Source organism: Canis lupus, chromosome 11, assembly GCF_011100685.1.
Source record: "Canis lupus familiaris isolate Mischka breed German Shepherd chromosome 11, alternate assembly UU_Cfam_GSD_1.0, whole genome shotgun sequence".
NCBI classification, from domain to species: Eukaryota; Metazoa; Chordata; class Mammalia; order Carnivora; family Canidae; genus Canis; species Canis lupus.
Genome location: NC_049232.1, coordinates 61,125,735 through 61,143,070, shown reverse-complemented (window position 1 = coordinate 61,143,070; position 17,336 = coordinate 61,125,735). Strand labels below are relative to the sequence as shown.

Here is a 17,336-nt window from a genome sequence, read left to right as displayed (position 1 = left end):
TGTGTTAGATTGATATGCTACACACTATTGCTTTCAAATTTGTTTATATCCAGAAATTATTTGAATAGTTACACACTCACACTTCTTTATTTTATTTTCAAGATGCATTAGACCTATATGTGTGAAAACTTACCAGTTAATGCTCTTAAAGTTCAAGAACAGAGGACCAAAGCGAATGCCATTTGGCCATTCTAAGACTTCCTTTAAAAAAAAAAAAAAAAAAAAAAAGATTATTTATTTATTTATTTATTTATTTATGAGAGACACACACAGAGAGAGGTAGAGACCCAGGCAGAGGGAGAAGCAGGCTCCATGCAGGGAGCCTGATGTGGGACTCAATCCTGGATCCCGGGATCATGCCCTGAGCGAAAGGCAGATGCTCAACTGCTGAGCCACCCAGGCGTCCCCTTAGACTTTTTTTAATAATTTCATTATGACAATGGATTCTTTTTTGCTGGATTCTTTCATTGAAATCAATTTTGCATTTTAATTATCAGGGTTTTTTTTTAATTGAAAATAATCATCTTTAACCCTGAATAAAATACAGTGGGTGAATGGATTTTTTTTGCCCCATGGGCTATGCCTTATCTCAGATATCTGTGTGTGTGGGTGCGTGTGTGTGCGCACACACACGTACATGCATGTATCTCGCTTGATTGAGTTCTCAGTTGCATCAGTGGCCCCTCATATCCTCACTGCCTTTCTTTTTCAGGATGACCACATCCGTGGATGTCCTGGTGTCCATCTGTGTCATCTTTGCAATGTCCTTCGTCCCGGCCAGCTTCGTTGTGTTCCTGATCCAAGAGCGGGTCAGCAAAGCAAAGCACCTGCAGTTCATCAGTGGCGTGAAGCCTGTCATCTACTGGCTCTCCAATTTTGTGTGGGATATGGTAAGAACCTAATCTACTGCTGTTTTATAAATCATCAGGGCTGTGTATTGGATGAGAGGGCCCCTGCCTTTTCTAAAAGTGTTTTAGGTAGTCAAAATGAATGAAAAAGGAAAAGGCAGAGGCAGTTGTATACTCTCATGACACTAAGCATGGTATCAAATACAGAGCCAATATCACACAAAATCTGTCTATACAGCCATTAATACCACTATCATCACTACCACTGATTTCCTAAGTGACCACTTTTCAAAGTAGCATCGACCTGGAAGATTCTTAGTTAAAACTCCAATTCCTCTACCTTGTCTGGTAGGTTTTCACCTCCAGAATCAAGGTGTTCTTTGCCTTAGGAAATCCATCTTTCATTTGAAAACTCTATCCATTTGACCCAGAAGCTTATTCATCCATTTCAAATATGTTTTTTTGTGCCAGCTCTAATATATTGCTTCTGTTCAGACCACTATGGAGGATTTCAAGGAATTCCAAAGTTCTAATTTTTGTAAAGTGGAGTTGAAATATGTCTCCCTTGACTTCTACTCATTTTAAGCCCCACAGAACAGATTTAATCCTTCTCCCACTGCACAGCCCCTCGGGTATTTGAAGACAACTTTCATTTAACCTAAGTCTTCCCCATAGAAGATGATATATGAGAACACACTTCGTAATCTCTAAAGCACTGTAGAAGCACGAGTGATGATGTTGAGGATGATGTCTGTGCTGATTATACCAAGCCTCTCAGACTTGTCACCGTCCTGATATGCTGCCTTTCTGTGGCCATGCTGCACATTGTTAATGTTCCTTTTGAAAAGCCAAGCTCAAAACTAACTTTGTGTTCAGGCTGTGGTCTGAAGGGTTCCAAGTCTAGAGAGAGTTGACCTCTATCCCATACTTTCATTACTCAGCCCACGGGTATCACATGGGGAAGAAGCGCTGTCTTGTTAGCAACTTGGTAGTGAACTGAAATGTCCATTTCACAGAATGATTGGTTGAATGGACTCTTTCATTTTACGCTAATGCAATTGACTTTTTGAACCTAAACTTTATATTTATCCCTGTTACACTGCATCTTGTTTAGTATCCATTTGTTTTGTTGTTATCTTGATGATCTGGTAATTACTTCATTCTGTAAACACATCCTGAGCGCTCACTGTGTATCTGTCTGTGGCAGCCGCGGGAGATTCAGAGATGAAAGATCGAGTCTGTGGACTCAGAGATGTCACTTCTCTATCTCTGTATTATCTGTCCCTTCCTGCTTTAGAGACTCTGAAATTTGCTAAAAGCAGGTCTTCATCTAAGTTGTGATAAACGTGGGGAAGGACAGGATTGAGGCGGAGCCCTGCTGTCTGAAGCTCTCCCTTCCCTGCTTGTGCTTTGCTCCACCAGCTATGAATTCTCATAATTGTCCTGTAGTCAGGTCTTTATACCTGCATTTTAATGCTTGATACACTGTCAGGACAGACTTTAAAATTCTTCTCAGGGTGATGAAACAATTCTGACATTCATGTATGAGGTGAGCGCTTATAAGTAGATTCCATGTGAGATTGAACTTGGGCAGATATAATATAGCTTTAATGATGAAACACAAAGTCATCTTCAGGGAGAATAATGGAAGCTTATTTGCTGCCTGTGAAATTGTAATTACTCTGATGGGGAATCCATCGTTCAGTAAGTTTACTGAGCGTGACACCTTGGCTTAGCTGGTAGAAAGACAGAAAGGGCATATGCAGTTTATAAAATCAGCCAAGGGGAAAATGCTTGTCCAAATGTATTGTCCGGTGTTTTGATTAATAGTTCATGTAGCTTCATTAATTCAAAGTTATTCTCCACTATGTTTATCTGCCCTTTCTTGTCCTATGATGGTGAAGACTTGAGGTGTGTTGGGTCTCCGACTTAGGGGTGAACTTTATTTCCTTGCTTCCCTTTTAGTGCAACTATGTGGTTCCTGCCACGCTGGTCATTATCATCTTCATCTGCTTCCAGCAGAAGTCCTACGTGTCCTCTACCAACCTGCCTGTCCTAGCTCTTCTACTGCTGCTGTACGGGTAAGGAACCTCTGGATGGCTGTAGGGCACACGGCGCCGGAGGCAGAGGGAAGGCAGGGGACACCGGTGGACATTTGTCTTTGTGCCTCACCAGGTGGTCCATCACACCTCTCATGTACCCAGCCTCCTTCGTGTTCAAGATCCCCAGCACAGCCTACGTGGTCCTCACCAGCGTGAACCTCTTCATCGGCATCAACGGCAGTGTGGCCACTTTTGTGCTGGAGCTCTTTACCAACAATGTGAGTCCTGCAGAAAGATGACCTCCTGCTGGGACGAGTGGCTCTGCGAGCCAGAGGGCAGCCTTGAATCATGATCTCGTACTACGTACCTGTGCGGCTCTGTCCTTTTTCAGATTGTCTCCTCCCTGGGTTTGCATAGCACCTCTTTCTCCTCCTTTTCTTTATATCTCTCTGAGCGATCAAACGCTTCGGTTTCCTTTGACGGGGTCTTCTGTACTCCCTTCTGTTCAAGTGTTGCTCTTCCCAGTATTCGGTCCTCTGGCATCTTTGCTTTCCACTTTAGATGCTGTCTCTGTGGGATGCCATTCTTCCCAGAGGCTTTGACCAGCTGCCCTCTCCGTGTCTTATGTTGTTATCTCCTGGATCTAGGCCTTTGACCCTGATTGTTCCTTTGAACTCTAGTCTCACATTTTTCACTTGCCTAGCCAGTGGCTCCATTTAGATTATTTCCAGATACCCCAGACTTGACCTGTCCTGATCATCTTCTCCCTCAGAACCTAGTATTTCTCTTGCTATTCCTGTCACACTGGATGTCATTACCACCCACCGAGTGCCCCCAGCTGGCGATAGCATGGTCCTCGTAGATGCTTTGCTTTTGGTTATTGCCCACATTCAGCTGTTTACCCTGTCAGTTCTTCTGATTACAGATCTCTCAAAGGGTCTCTGCCCATTCCTGTTGTCATTGTCTTTGTGCAGACACTTTAACTTAGCATGCAAGGCCTTGGGCGATGTACAGCCCTTCCTGGCCAGATCCACCACACCCTTCCCCAGGGCGCTGTAACTTCACCGGATGTGGTTGCTCCTTGACCCTCCATCCTCCTGTAGGTCTTAACGTCCTTTATCTTACTAACCCTTCAAGACTGTGCTCGAGGTGAAGGTTTCCTTTCCAGCCCTTTGGGAGGTACTCTATTCCCGTTGCTCCCGAAGCCCTCAGTTCATGCCTCCAGTGTGACACCTATCCAATTATGTGCTCATTTCCTCAGAGTACAGACTGTTTCTTAACCTTTGCCTCCCCTAGTACTCTGGAACAAGGCATCCAGCACGCAGCAACTTAATTGTTGGGTGTTTGGCCACTGGCTTGATGTATACAAGAAGAATTTTTAAAATTCCAACAAAATCCTGAAGCTGAAATGTTGACCCAGACATGAGCAATTTGATTTTGAAATGCTAAGCCAATATTTTATTATGGATTTGCTTCTGATTAAACATAACTGTGCTTCTAAACTTTGCTCATATTTCTCCATATTCATAGCATTAGTCCAAATCTTCTAAAGAAGAAATTTTATTATGTTATATGTCATCAACCGTGGCTGCTGCTATTAATTGGTGTCTGAATTCAAAGGTTCAGTTTCACCCCAGGGAATCAAATTTTTCTTCTCTCTCATATTTCAGACCTTGATATATTTTAAGCCTAAACCACAAATGACATTCAGTTTCTCTCTGTCTTATTTTTTTTTTTAGAAGCTGAATAACATCAATGATATCCTGAAGTCTGTCTTCTTGATCTTTCCACATTTTTGCCTGGGACGGGGGCTCATTGACATGGTGAAAAACCAGGCAATGGCTGATGCCTTGGAAAGGTTTGGTGAGTGACAGCTGTAGTCCATGGGTGCTTTCATGGCAGTTTTCATGAGCCTGGGTACTCTGGACTTTGTTTTGGAAAGAGGCTGGTGACTGAGCAGACGACTTCTCACCACTGAGGAAAGGTTCATACAATGAACCTGGACGTGGCACAGGTCTTTTGGTACAACATTCATTTCTGTCTCTGATAGCACTGAGAAAACTGTCTGAATGCACTGAGGTTTTAGAGGTAAGGAAAATACTGGCTTTATCCTGAATCCAAGGCATGATGCCCATGGTTTGCATTTGTTAGTCGTTGGAAAAGTCAAACCACAGTATGCGAATTGGATACAGGCCAGAGAATCAGAAGGGAGGGGTACAAACTTTGGCTCTGACTACTAAGAAAATCAAGGGCTTGCAGAGGTGGCCATCTATTACCTTTTACACAGTCTATAAAAAGGTAATTTACTGCAGCTCTTTTCTATCTTTAGAGTCTTTAAAAATATTTCTCCTATGGCCATATTACTATTCTTTATCTACTGGCTTATATATCTAGATGGGCCATATTATTTAATGGACATAGAAGATGGACTTTCCCCCCACCTCAACTAGCAGGTACAAAGGAGATGTGTAAGGAATGTAAGCCAGGTGATTGGTTTGCTAGGTTACATTATATCCTACTGAAAGGAGCATCTTTTTAAAGTGCTCTCTAATCTTCCTTTAGTGAAACTTAGAGTTTGCTAAGATACCCTAGAAATTACCCTGGATTGTTTGTCTTTTTAAAAAGGATTTTTGGCATGTCTTATTAAAAGGAAACATAAGATATGAAATTATAGATCTCATACTTGTTGTAATACTTGTAACTCTGACTGACAATGGGTCACAGCATATTTTCCCAAGACCCTACCCTAAATCAGACTTGGAAAGTCATCACTCCTTTAATTTTTCTGCTTGTCAGAGGCAATAACCATTGGTGTTTCTAGGAACATAGGTGAATTCGAGCCTGAATTTGAGGAAGGGCCATGGTCTTTGGTGGCTCCATTCTAACTGGATCTCTGCATTGTGTCTACCAGGGGAGAACCGTTTTGTTTCACCACTGTCTTGGGACTTAGTGGGACGAAACCTCTTCGCCATGGCCGTGGAAGGGGTGGTTTTCTTCCTCATCACTGTTCTAATCCAGTACAGATTCTTCATCAGGCCCAGGTGAGCTTTTTCTCAGTACTGGTGGAACATCTGGTTGAGGGTCACAGGGTTTGAGGAAAACAGGGAAACAGTGGTGGTCAGTGGTGGTTGCATTGCATTGCATTGAGCTCCAGACAATGCGGCTGATTTTCCTAATGTGGGCATCCTCTAGCCCATGACACTGTTGATCCTAAAAAAAAACTGGAGAGAGTAGATTTTTTTTTTTTTTTTGAGACAGTAGATTTAAAGGGCTTCCTTAGAAATTGGACCTTTGTCTTGAAAAATATCTTGAAAGATTGATTTTCTTAAAATTTGTTCCCTAAGGCCTATCAAAGCAAAGTTTCCCCCTTTGAATGATGAGGATGAAGATGTGAAGCGGGAAAGACAGAGAATTCTTGATGGTGGAGGACAGAATGACATCTTGGAAATCAAGGAGCTGACTAAGGTGGGACAGTGAGTTCAGGCTCTCACTACTTGTCTTCAGTTTTTTTCAGCTTTATGTATTGGAAATGAGCATTTTTACTGATGTGATTAATGAAAAGACCATACTTCCTGAAATATGTGCATCTATACCAAACTTCTGTCAATTTAGTTTTATTTAAAATATACCAGGGAGCCTTCTTAATTAAAGAAATCCTACTGAGAATACTTTTGTAACATGAAGTCTGGTTCTCAGCTATATTTGTTTTTCACTTATGTGTTTTTTAAAACATATTAGAATTATATATCCAGTCAAAGCTAAGGTAGGAAGAATAAATGATTGATGTTTGAATATCATAGTTTAAAAAGCTAAAGTCTCTGTTGCTTAGGAAGAGGGTTTGTTTCAGCCCACTCTCTGTGCCAGATTCCCAACAGTTCACTTTTTTATAATACATGCAGTATTTGCAATGTTTTGATTATATATTTTGACCCTGTAGAATTTTTTTTTTTAATGTAAGCTCCATGCCCAGCAGAACTCATGACCCAGAGATCAAGACCTGAGCTGAGATCAAGAGTTAGACAGACGCTTAACCTGACTGAGCCACCCAGGTGTCCCTAGAATTTAATTTAAAAAAATTACAATATTAAGTAAATGAAAAATTATGTAGATATTAATGTCCAATATGTTTGTTAAAATGGTTTTTTTTTTTTTTAATTTTTTTATTTATTTATGATAGTCACACAGAGAGAGAAAGAGAGAGGCAGAGACACAGGCAGAGGGAGAAGCAGGCTCCATACACTGGGAGCCCGACGTGGGATTCGATCCCGGGTCTCCAGGATCGCGCCTTGGGCCAAAGGCAGGCGCCAAACCGCTGCACCACCCAGGGATCCCTTAAAATGGTTGATATTAGATTAAAAATAATCAAATTTTAAGCTTTAGAGTCATTCAGAAGCTAGTTGCACAGAGACAGACCAAGACTCTTAGCATCTCAAATACGACTTAGTTGTAGTTTTGAGCCTTACTTTGTGTGTTTGGGTTATAATTCCAAACTCTTCCACAGTTGCTTGGGATAGCTATGATTCACTACAGTTCTTGAATTTTTACATTTTGTTGGTTGCAGATATATAGAAGAAAGAGGAAGCCTGCTGTTGACAGGATATGCGTTGGCATTCCTCCTGGCGAGGTAAAGGCACTGTCTATAATCTACTTGTCTCCGTTCATTCAGATTATCTACCCCATCAAATGACGTTTATAATGGTTAAAAGTAGTTTTTAGAGCCTTCTCTCTTTATGTCTACATGGAGCGATTAGTCATTGAGAAGATTGGGATTCCATATGTTAAAAAGCAACAATTTTGGATAATCTCAGGCAACTTAAGAAAAGAATGTAGATCCAAAATGTGTCTTTGTGATCCATTCAGGATGATGATGAAATTCAAATATTTTTAAGTAGGGTTTTAAAAATTTTCTTGTTCATGTTTGTGTTCTTTTATGCCTTTTAGCCAAATTAGATTGAAATGTGACTAGTTGGCTTTCATTACTGTTTTTTGCACATTAACTTTGGCTTCAGCCTGACAACTCCAATAATATTTACAAATTTGTTCAGTATGTTTCATTATAAAATGTTTAAATAAATATCTATATAATTTCTTAAAACCAAAAAAAGATAATGTTTTAGAATCATGTTATCTAAAAACTAAGTGAGGTCACTATTTTATAAGAGTCATTTATATTCAGATTTTTAGTAGTTTGCTTATACAGCTTACGCAATCTTTTTCAGTGCTTTGGACTTCTAGGAGTTAATGGGGCTGGGAAATCATCAACTTTCAAGATGTTAACTGGAGATACCACTGTTACCAGAGGAGATGCTTTCCTTAACAAAAACAGGTGAGAAAAGACATGAACTATATTTACCTCAAAGACTTTTTTTTTACTCTAAATAAATATATTTGTATTTTTCTGATTTTTTTCTGATTATAATAGTAGTATATAGTTTATAAAAATGTTGACACAAAATGTAAGGACAAAAATAAAAATCATCCATAATCCCACTACCTAGAGATAACTGCTGTTTACATTTTTTTCTTCAGTCTCTATTTTTTTAACAGCTGTATTCAGGTATAATTTTACATAGCATGTAGTTTACTTGTCTTAAGATTCCAATTCAGTGATTTCTAACCAACTTACAAGGCTGTGTACTTATCACCACAGTTTTAGAACATTCTCACTACCCCCAAATCTATTTTACACATATAAATGTATTATAAAATTGAAATGATACTGTACCTAGATTTTTAAAATTAGTTTATTGTTAATGGGTATAGTATGCATATTTCTCAATGGGTTACATATTCTAAGATGTTGACTTTACTCTCCCTATGTACATTTATCTGCAGTTTAATCTGCTCCTCATTGCTGGACATTTGTTAGTTTCCACTTTTCACTATGTAAATATGTCCTTGTATCATCTTTTCTTTCCTCAGGGAAAATTCCTACAAGGTGAAAGGCTGTGTACTTGCCAAATTGCCCTGCCTCAAGGGGGTCTCTCAGTTTTTGAGGCCACATTAGGCCATTACCTGAGAATACACAGATCACTAAGCAGTATGATCATTAGAGGGTGTCCATCTCCACTTTAGAGACACTGGGCAACGTTACCCTTGAGTACTCGAGTATGAGGGGCTTCTCTGGGCTTTTTATATGGAGAGGTGGTTCAAGACAGTGGCTTTTGAACTTTTCTGGCCATGACCCATAGTAGCAAATACATTTTACCTCTCAATATAGTAAATACACAAAAATCACATAAACAGGCATATCTTAAATTTAGTGGGTCATGATCAGTTTTTTTAATTTTGTAACTCATTCATGGGTGATGACTCACAATTTAGAAATGATAGGGGGCAACTAGCCAATAAAATTAAGGTTACTCACAGCGACTGGTTGTGAGAGCTGGCTTGGGCAGTGTTGCTGTGAGGGCCAGGCACAGTGTCTGTGGGCACCTCAATCATAACTCTGGAAAAAGCTGGACCTGGGAGTATTAAACAGATAGGCAGTGGGGAATGAATACTGCTCAAAGGCCAAATGCTATCCAGAGGTGGCTGATGTGCAGCCGTAAGACTGGATGGGATGCTGAGCTACTCCCATATCAAGGGTTCTTTACCTGAAATTGGCATCATAGAACCCAAGAGCTGCTTCCACCAATATCTTTAAGGCTGTGTCTGTAGATATATATATATTTTTTGTCACCATATTTTCAGATAGCCTGTGATCAAAAACAAAAAGCAAAACAAAAATCCCCAAAACAAACCCTTTAAAAACCAGGAGGGTGCCTAGATTGGGTCAGTAGTGGGACCAGGGGCTCTGGACCATGTTGGGTCCAAGTCAATGTATGGGCAGCAAAAAGAGGGAGGGAGTCACACCTGGATTTGCTGGGCCACCTCTGGGTCACAAGCATACTTTATAGGAACATTAGACAAGATTGATCAGAGTATCTCTAAATGCTTAAAACCTGACCAGTTTTTCCTTTGCAGTATCTTATCAGATATCCATGAAGTGCATCAGAACATGGGCTATTGCCCTCAGTTTGATGCCATCACGGAGTTACTGACCGGAAGAGAGCACGTGGAGTTCTTTGCCCTCTTGAGAGGAGTCCCAGAGAAGGAAGTTGGCAAGGTACTGTGGGCACCAGCAAGCCAGCTTGCACCCCTTTGGCATGCTGACAGTATGCCTCATGGCCTTGACTTTCACAAATGACAACTGGCTTCAGGCTCTTCTTACGCATGGATGCTGCAATATGAGATGCTGGCTCTTTGTACCTACTTTACAGGGTGGGAATCCATGGTGGTGGGGTGGGACAGGGTGCGTGGACTAACAGATGCTCGAGAGCAGAGAGGAAGTGCTGTTCCCATCCCCACGAGTCCTTTCCTCCTGCTTTTTGGTTCCTTTGCATTTGCTGGGTTGTGATGATAGAATCTACTCAGTGAAAGAACTTTCCGAGTCCTACTCTGTAGAGAATCATATGTAAGTGTATGAAAGCATGATACAATTAGCAAGCCAGACAAAAGTCAAGGTGCTTTTTATTACTCTAGGTTGGTGAATGGGCAATTCGGAAACTGGGCCTCGTAAAGTATGGAGAAAAATATGCTGGTAACTATAGTGGAGGCAATAAGCGCAAGCTCTCGACAGCCATGGCTCTGATTGGTGGGCCTCCCGTAGTCTTTCTGGTGAGTATGACTATGAAGGGGCAACTGTTGTTTTGGCCTGAATGGAAAACATCACTTTCATGAAGTCTTCTATGTCCAGGGGTATTGCCTGGCTGACTTGGCTAATGGCGGGTCGTCCTTCCTCCGACCAGGAATAGAAGAGCAGCCTTAGAAACCAGAGGGAAGTTCCTCTGTTGTTCTCCTTGATACACATGTAGGTGGCTTTGCCATCCCCTCAGATGCTATCCCCTCAGATGCTCCAAAGGAGAGATGCTCCAGGGTCCTATTTCTCTGGTGTTGAGGAACCCTGGCAAGTGTGGCTGAGTCTTGGATATGTGATTTGACCTTTCTCTGGAACATTCTTTCGGACCATCTGTGTTCATTCCCTAAAGATGGAGATAGTAGACACAGCTTCAGAATCCCCAGGGTGGCACCTGGGTCATAGTCCTTACGTAGTTAGAAAACCCATTTTCTTCTGCTTTGAGGTTATTACCGGAAGAAGCCTTGGGTTAAGGCTTTAATGTTATGTGGACCATTTGGATCTGCAATTTGTTTCTCTAAGACTAGCAAGTATAATCTAACAGACTAAGCTGTAATGAGCTAGAATAAAAAAAGAAGAAAAGTAATTTTACCCAAACCTTATATGGACTTTAATAGAGATTTCAGACAAAAAGAATTTTCAGTGTATACTTGTCAGTCATGAAAAGATTATTGAAACTAAATAGCTTTTTCCTTTCCCTTTCTACTAATTTGGAGAAATTTAATTTTATAAAAAAAATTGAGTTTCCTATTTGAATGACACATTGGTAGGAATGAACTGGTTACAAACAAGTATGCAGTTTATTCCTGTATGTGAGGTCTGGTTCTCTGTTCTATCAGGAAATAACTAGAGTGGTAAGTTAAAATTCAGGCTATTTCAAAGATGTTTCTGCATTTAAAAACAAATCTATCTTTGACGTGTTTTCCACAAATAATAGGACTTATTTTACTCTAATTACAGGATGAACCTACCACAGGCATGGATCCTAAAGCCCGACGATTCTTGTGGAATTGTGCCTTAAGTATTGTTAAGGAAGGGAGATCAGTAGTGCTTACATCTCATAGGTCAGTAGTGAAGCCTTGGCTTGGCATGTGTGTCATGTATATTTAAGATTTTCCAAGTAGTAATGTGAACATTGTATAAAAATTATAGAAAGGCAAAAAGTGATAAACACCTGAAATGGCATCACTAGGAGACAACCACTGTCATTGGGGTATATGTCTTTGCAGTTTTCCTATGCAAATCTATACACACACGTGTGTCTGTGTGTTTTTATTAGAAAAAATGCAAGCTTTGTACATATACCATTCCTTTTCACTTAATATTTTGTGAACATTATTTCAAGTCAGTACATTTAGATGTGTCGTCATTTCTGATAGCTTTGAGAAGACAGTATTCCAATAGGATATAGCCATTTATTTAACTGCTCCTTTTTGTAGATATTTGGACTATATCCAACTTTTTTTTTTTTAACAAGCGTAAACAGCATGGCAGTAAATAGCATTATCCCTACATCTTTATGTATTTGTAATAGGATGCAGTTATGCCCTAAGAAGCTGGAAACTGTTTCTTTGAAATTCCAGATGTCATATGATGTTTGGATGGCTAGAGGAGCATCTTTCTAAAACAAAAATCTCTGTTTTCCCACAGTATGGAAGAATGTGAAGCTCTTTGCACTAGGATGGCAATTATGGTCAATGGGAGGTTCAGGTGCCTTGGCAGCGTCCAACATCTGAAAAATAGGTAACAGATAATTTCTTTGGGATTATATCTACTGAGAAAACTTGTGTGTATTCTTTTTGTGAGCATGTAAATGGTGGCTCTAAAAGTAAAGGGAAATAAACTGAAGAAAATGGTATAGTAGAAAACATGAGGGCATTGAAGTCACACAGAGCTACATTTGAATTCTGTCTTTACCTTTTACTGGTGTGTGCCCTTGGACAAATTACGTAACTTTTCTGAGTCTGTGTCCTAGGAATAGCTGCTTTCTGGCCTTGCTGAACAAATGAAATGGAAAATCTTACACATGTCAGTATGGTTAGGGCATAGGCTTAGAGCATAGAGCATAGAGTCTGCATCCTGGCCCTACCACTTGGGAGCTCTGTACCATAGCCAAGTGACTAACTCCCTGGGCTTCAGTTTCTCTGTAATATCTCTCAGACTTTATATGTCCAGGTGAGGCTTCAGTGAAATCCTGCGTCTAAGGCACTCAGCATGGCACCTCACATAGAAAAGATATTCAGTAAATGGTAACTAGTTCCTTCTCTCAGATACCTATTTCTGGGTCTGTTGGGAATCTTCCTTTTTCATCGCACCACTTGGGTAGGGCTAAATATTATTTTGAGAAGTTTCCTGAGGATATTCCGTGTGTGTGTGTGTGTGTGTGTGTGTTTTCCTGCTTTCAGGTTTGGAGATGGTTATACAATTGTTGTGCTTTTAGGTTTGGAGATGGTTATACAATTGTTGTACAAATAGCAGGATCCAGCCCTGATCTGAAGCCTGTCCAGGAGTTCTTTGGACTTGCCTTTCCAGGAAGTGTTCTAAAAGAGAAGCACCGGAACATGCTACAGTACCAGCTTCCATCTTCATTATCTTCTCTGGCCAGGATATTCAGCATCCTTTCCCAGAGCAAAAAGAGACTCCACATAGAAGACTATTCTGTTTCTCAGACAACACTTGACCAAGTAAGCTTTGAATGTCAAAAACAGATCTACTTTTCAGGGTGAAGATTCCCGATCCCTTTCTCCGACTCCCATTATGGCAGTTTTGACTGCCTGAGCTTGAATTTGATTTACCACTAGCTATGCTTTTTAGTAAAACACTCTGAATGTGTAAAGGGAGATGATTCTATCTCCTTTAGAGGGTTATTGTGAGAATGAATAGGTTGTAATAATCACAGTAATGATCATTTTTTGAGTACCTACCATGTGCCAGACATTTTGCCAGGTGGCCTTGTCCCATTTAAATGAGATAACGTTGAGTACCAAACAGATTTTGTCACTTCGTAGCTTAGCTCTTCAGTAAATGTTAGTTTTTGTCTCCCTTCCCTTTTAATCAGTCCTGTATGGATCAAAATAGGTGATCGGGCAATTGGTGATTTGAAGGGCAATAGAGAAGCTCGTTTTTAAATGGTTAATACTTTTTTTTTCTCCTCTCCCTCACACATAGTTTTCTATGTAATCTACTTATGCACTCTTGCATTCTCCTACCTGACTTAATTTCCACATGGTGAAAAATGCAACAGAATAAAGAAAGAGCAAGTAGAGAGGTATTTATAAAGGTTCATCTTTCTTTTGACAGGTATTTGTAAACTTCGCCAAGGACCAAAGTGATGATGACCACTTAAAGGACTTGTCATTACACAAGAACCAGACAGTAGTAGATGTCGCAGTTCTCACATCTTTCCTCCAGGATGAGAAAGTGAAAGAAAGTTACGTATGAAGAATACTGTTTATACATAATGACTAAAAGAAAGAAGGAACTGGCCCTTCCTTTGCGCCATGTGAAGTGCTCCAAAAGAAAGAGCTGGAAAGTGGGAAGAAGTAAACTGGATACTGTACTGATACTATTCAATGCAATGCAATTCAATGCAATGAAAACAAAATTCCATTACAGGGGCAGTGCCTTTGTAGCCTATGTCTTGTATGGCTCTCAAGCGAAAAAGACTTGAATTTAGTTTATTACCTTATACCTATGTGAAACTCTAGTATGGAACCCAGCGGACATATGGGTTTGAAATCACACTTTTTTTGTTCCTTTGTATTCTCACTGGGGTTGCAACAATAATTAATCAAGTAATCATGGCCAGTGATTATTTATCAAAATCAAAAGGCATGTACATCTTCCTTCATTAAGCCGTGCCATGCCAGGAGACTGGTTTCCCGGTGACACATCCATTGCTGGCAATGAGTGTGCCAGAATTACTAGTGCCAAGTTGCTCAGAAAGCCTGAAGGACCATGGTGTGTCATGTACACTTTTACAAAAGCTGTTCTGCTTCAGAGTCTATCAACATTGTTATCAGGTGACAAAATGGTGCCATGTATGGGAAAGTCCTGCATTGTTTCCCTCTTTGATGAGCTGTTCTGGTGGTTGGCGGTAACATCCAAGTTATGGGTGGCTCCAGACAGGTGAGACTTGGTTCCATTCTTATGTTGTCCCTTGCTTGGAGGTCTCCAGAGTCATTCTTCTGGGACTCTATAAATATACTTAGAACCTGGTAAGAAGCAAAGAGCAGCCAAATTGTTGAGGCTGCAAGCTGCTGAGGCCAGATCATGGGATTAAAGAGATGGCTTATTCAAACCTAGGGAGGCCTGTGTCTGTTTGTCCTGGTTGTCTGCTAACACGGTACATTGCATCTCAAGATCTTCCTGTTTGACACAAGTATAGTATTATTTCTGGCTTTTTAAATTAATCTAGAATATAAAAAGAGATGTAGTTGTATTTTGACAAAAAATCTTTGTACTTTTAACGTTGTTTGGAATTTTCTGTCAGTGACTTGTGAATCCTTGGAATGGCCTCTTTGTAGAATCCTGTGGCATAGAAGAGGAGTATGGCCGCACTAGCTTAATTTCTCATGTAAGCTTGCAGATGGATCATCTGACTAGTGCCTAATGACTAAAAAACAACATGGTGGTCAAGATCTCATGACATTATATTTGAGTTTCTTTAAGATCATTTAAAATACTCTTAATCTCAGTTTGTAAGTCAAGTATTTTTTGAGTGTATGTTATAGCTGAATTAAACATCTGCATATGGATTGGGTGGGGAGAAATTAAGTCTCATTAGATACCCTGTGCCATGTTATTCAGCTAACAGGTTTACAATATAGGTTATTTTGGTATGGTGGTGTGGGATTCCCAGTGAAGAAATACTGGGCTGCCTTTTTTCTTCCTTTCTTTCTTTTTTTTTTTTTTAAATAAGAACAGTGCAAAAGCCAAAAAAGTTTAACTGTCATAAGGGTCACGAGACTAAACAATGAATACTTTCACAAAAACGATCACTAGCTTCAAAACTTGTTGAGTAACACAACTTGAGTAACATTTAGTACTGTCAAATAATTGGCTTTGAAGATCTTAGATATACCCCATTCTGACAATCTCAAACTTTGCATCTTTTCATTCCTGAATTTATCATGAAAAAAATAACAGCAAATGCCCCCACATGATATATATCTGACTTCTCTGATCCAGTCTTTTTTTAAGTCAGTAAACACTTTTAAAAAATATTATTTCACTTATGCTTAATGTGATCTGTCTTGAGACAACAAAAATATGAGGGAAGTACTGTTGGGTGATATTCAAGCCATCTTTCAATATCATTACTAATTTCTTTTTCTAAAAAGTAACTCTAAAGGTATAATATTTCAGATTTCAAATCTGTATTTTTAAAAATTTACAGAATGTTATCACAGACATTGTTTGGAAAAAGAAAATCACTTAAAAATTAATGCCAATATTTTCTAAAATGGTAAACAAGTAATGAAGGCCCCTTTCCAATAATGAGTAGAATGATGAAGTCATATTTTGTGCTATATCTTTAATTATATAAAAATCATAGAGTAATTTAGTTTCTCCTTGTTTAATATTTTTCAAAATCAAACTTTTGTTAGTTTTCCCATTTTACTAGAATCATGTTCTAATTCTCTATTTTATTAAATCAGTGAGAAGCTCCTGGCTTTAATTAGCCTGACTTCAAGGCCATAATTTAAAAAATCAAAAGACACTGTGAACTGTTTTGAAAAAAAAAAAAAAAAAAAAAAGAAATGAGTTTCAATATAGATTTACAAAGCTCTCCTCTGAAGCTAGAAACAATCTATAGCTACACATTGACTTCAATGTTAACCTTTTAGACTATCCAAATAGAAATCTTTTACATTTTCCTGTGTAAACCTAATTATAGTAGAAATTTTTACCAACTCTCTATTCAAGTAAAATTTCTATATATTCCCTGTGGAAATATAAATATGTGAGTCTCAAAAATTCTCAAAAAAAAAAAAAATTGTGTCCAAAGGTTGCTGCTTTTGCTTCTTTTGGATACTTTGGAAACTTTATTAACAACTGTGAATATAAAAGATACAAAAGAAAACAATCACAAAACCCTTTATACGTTAACATCCAGCACAGCTCATTGTTAAAGAACAGCCAAACCTCAGACTACTGTATTTCAATATCTGTACTGAAAGCGTGTGCATTGTGGCAATGAAATGTTTCACGTCTTTCATTCACTGTATAATAATCATCGACAAAAGGGATTTGTCTGTTTTCTTCTTGTGGTTGTATATATCAGGTAAATTTTTTTCCAAAGAGCCATGTGTCATATATAATATTGAACCACTTTGATACTGGGATATTAATTTGTACCCTTGTTACTATTTACTAGTAAAATATAGTACTAGAGTAACATAGCTCTAATTCTCTTCAAAATTGTTGCATCCCTTTTATAGAATGTTTCTATTTCCATAAGAATTAAGTATTCTCTCTTCTTATACCCTAGGATGAAGCTATGTTTTTGTGCTTTTTCTTTATCATTGGCTCTTCATTCCAAGCACTTTATGCTGTCTCTAATGGGATCTATTTTTGCACTGGAATATCTGAGAATTGCAAAACTAGACAAGTTTCACAATAGATTTCTAAGTTAAATCATTTTCATTAAAAGGAAAAAAAGAAAAAAAATTTTGTATGTCAATAACTTTATATGAAGTATTAAAAAAAGGCATATTTCTATGTTGTAATGAGTCACGAAATAAAGCTGTGACAGTTCTGCTGGTC

General features: G+C 39.0%; 1 protein-coding gene across 5 annotated transcripts in view; it reads left to right on the top strand.

The window, feature by feature from the left end:
• The window catches only part of ABCA1 (ATP binding cassette subfamily A member 1), a 128,319-nt gene extending 110,983 nt beyond the window's left edge, over positions 1-17,336 (top strand). For 4 of the 5 annotated variants that reach the window (XM_038553000.1, XM_038553002.1, XM_038552999.1 and 1 more), the window contains exons 37-50: positions 713-890; positions 2,814-2,929; positions 3,024-3,168; positions 4,630-4,753; positions 5,802-5,931; positions 6,235-6,355; positions 7,452-7,514; positions 8,110-8,216; positions 9,857-9,998; positions 10,415-10,549; positions 11,529-11,632; positions 12,219-12,311; positions 13,009-13,252; positions 13,869-17,336. In XM_038553000.1, coding sequence (XP_038408928.1) covers positions 713-890; positions 2,814-2,929; positions 3,024-3,168; positions 4,630-4,753; positions 5,802-5,931; positions 6,235-6,355; positions 7,452-7,514; positions 8,110-8,216; positions 9,857-9,998; positions 10,415-10,549; positions 11,529-11,632; positions 12,219-12,311; positions 13,009-13,252; positions 13,869-14,009 — 1,843 coding nt within the window. In that variant the 3' untranslated portion in view covers positions 14,010-17,336. Of the gene's footprint in view, positions 1-712; positions 891-2,813; positions 2,930-3,023; positions 3,169-4,629; positions 4,754-5,801; positions 5,932-6,234; positions 6,356-7,451; positions 7,515-8,109; positions 8,217-9,856; positions 9,999-10,414; positions 10,550-11,528; positions 11,633-12,218; positions 12,312-12,973; positions 13,253-13,868 lie in introns of those variants that run through there. The other variant, XM_038553003.1, reaches the window with a different exon arrangement.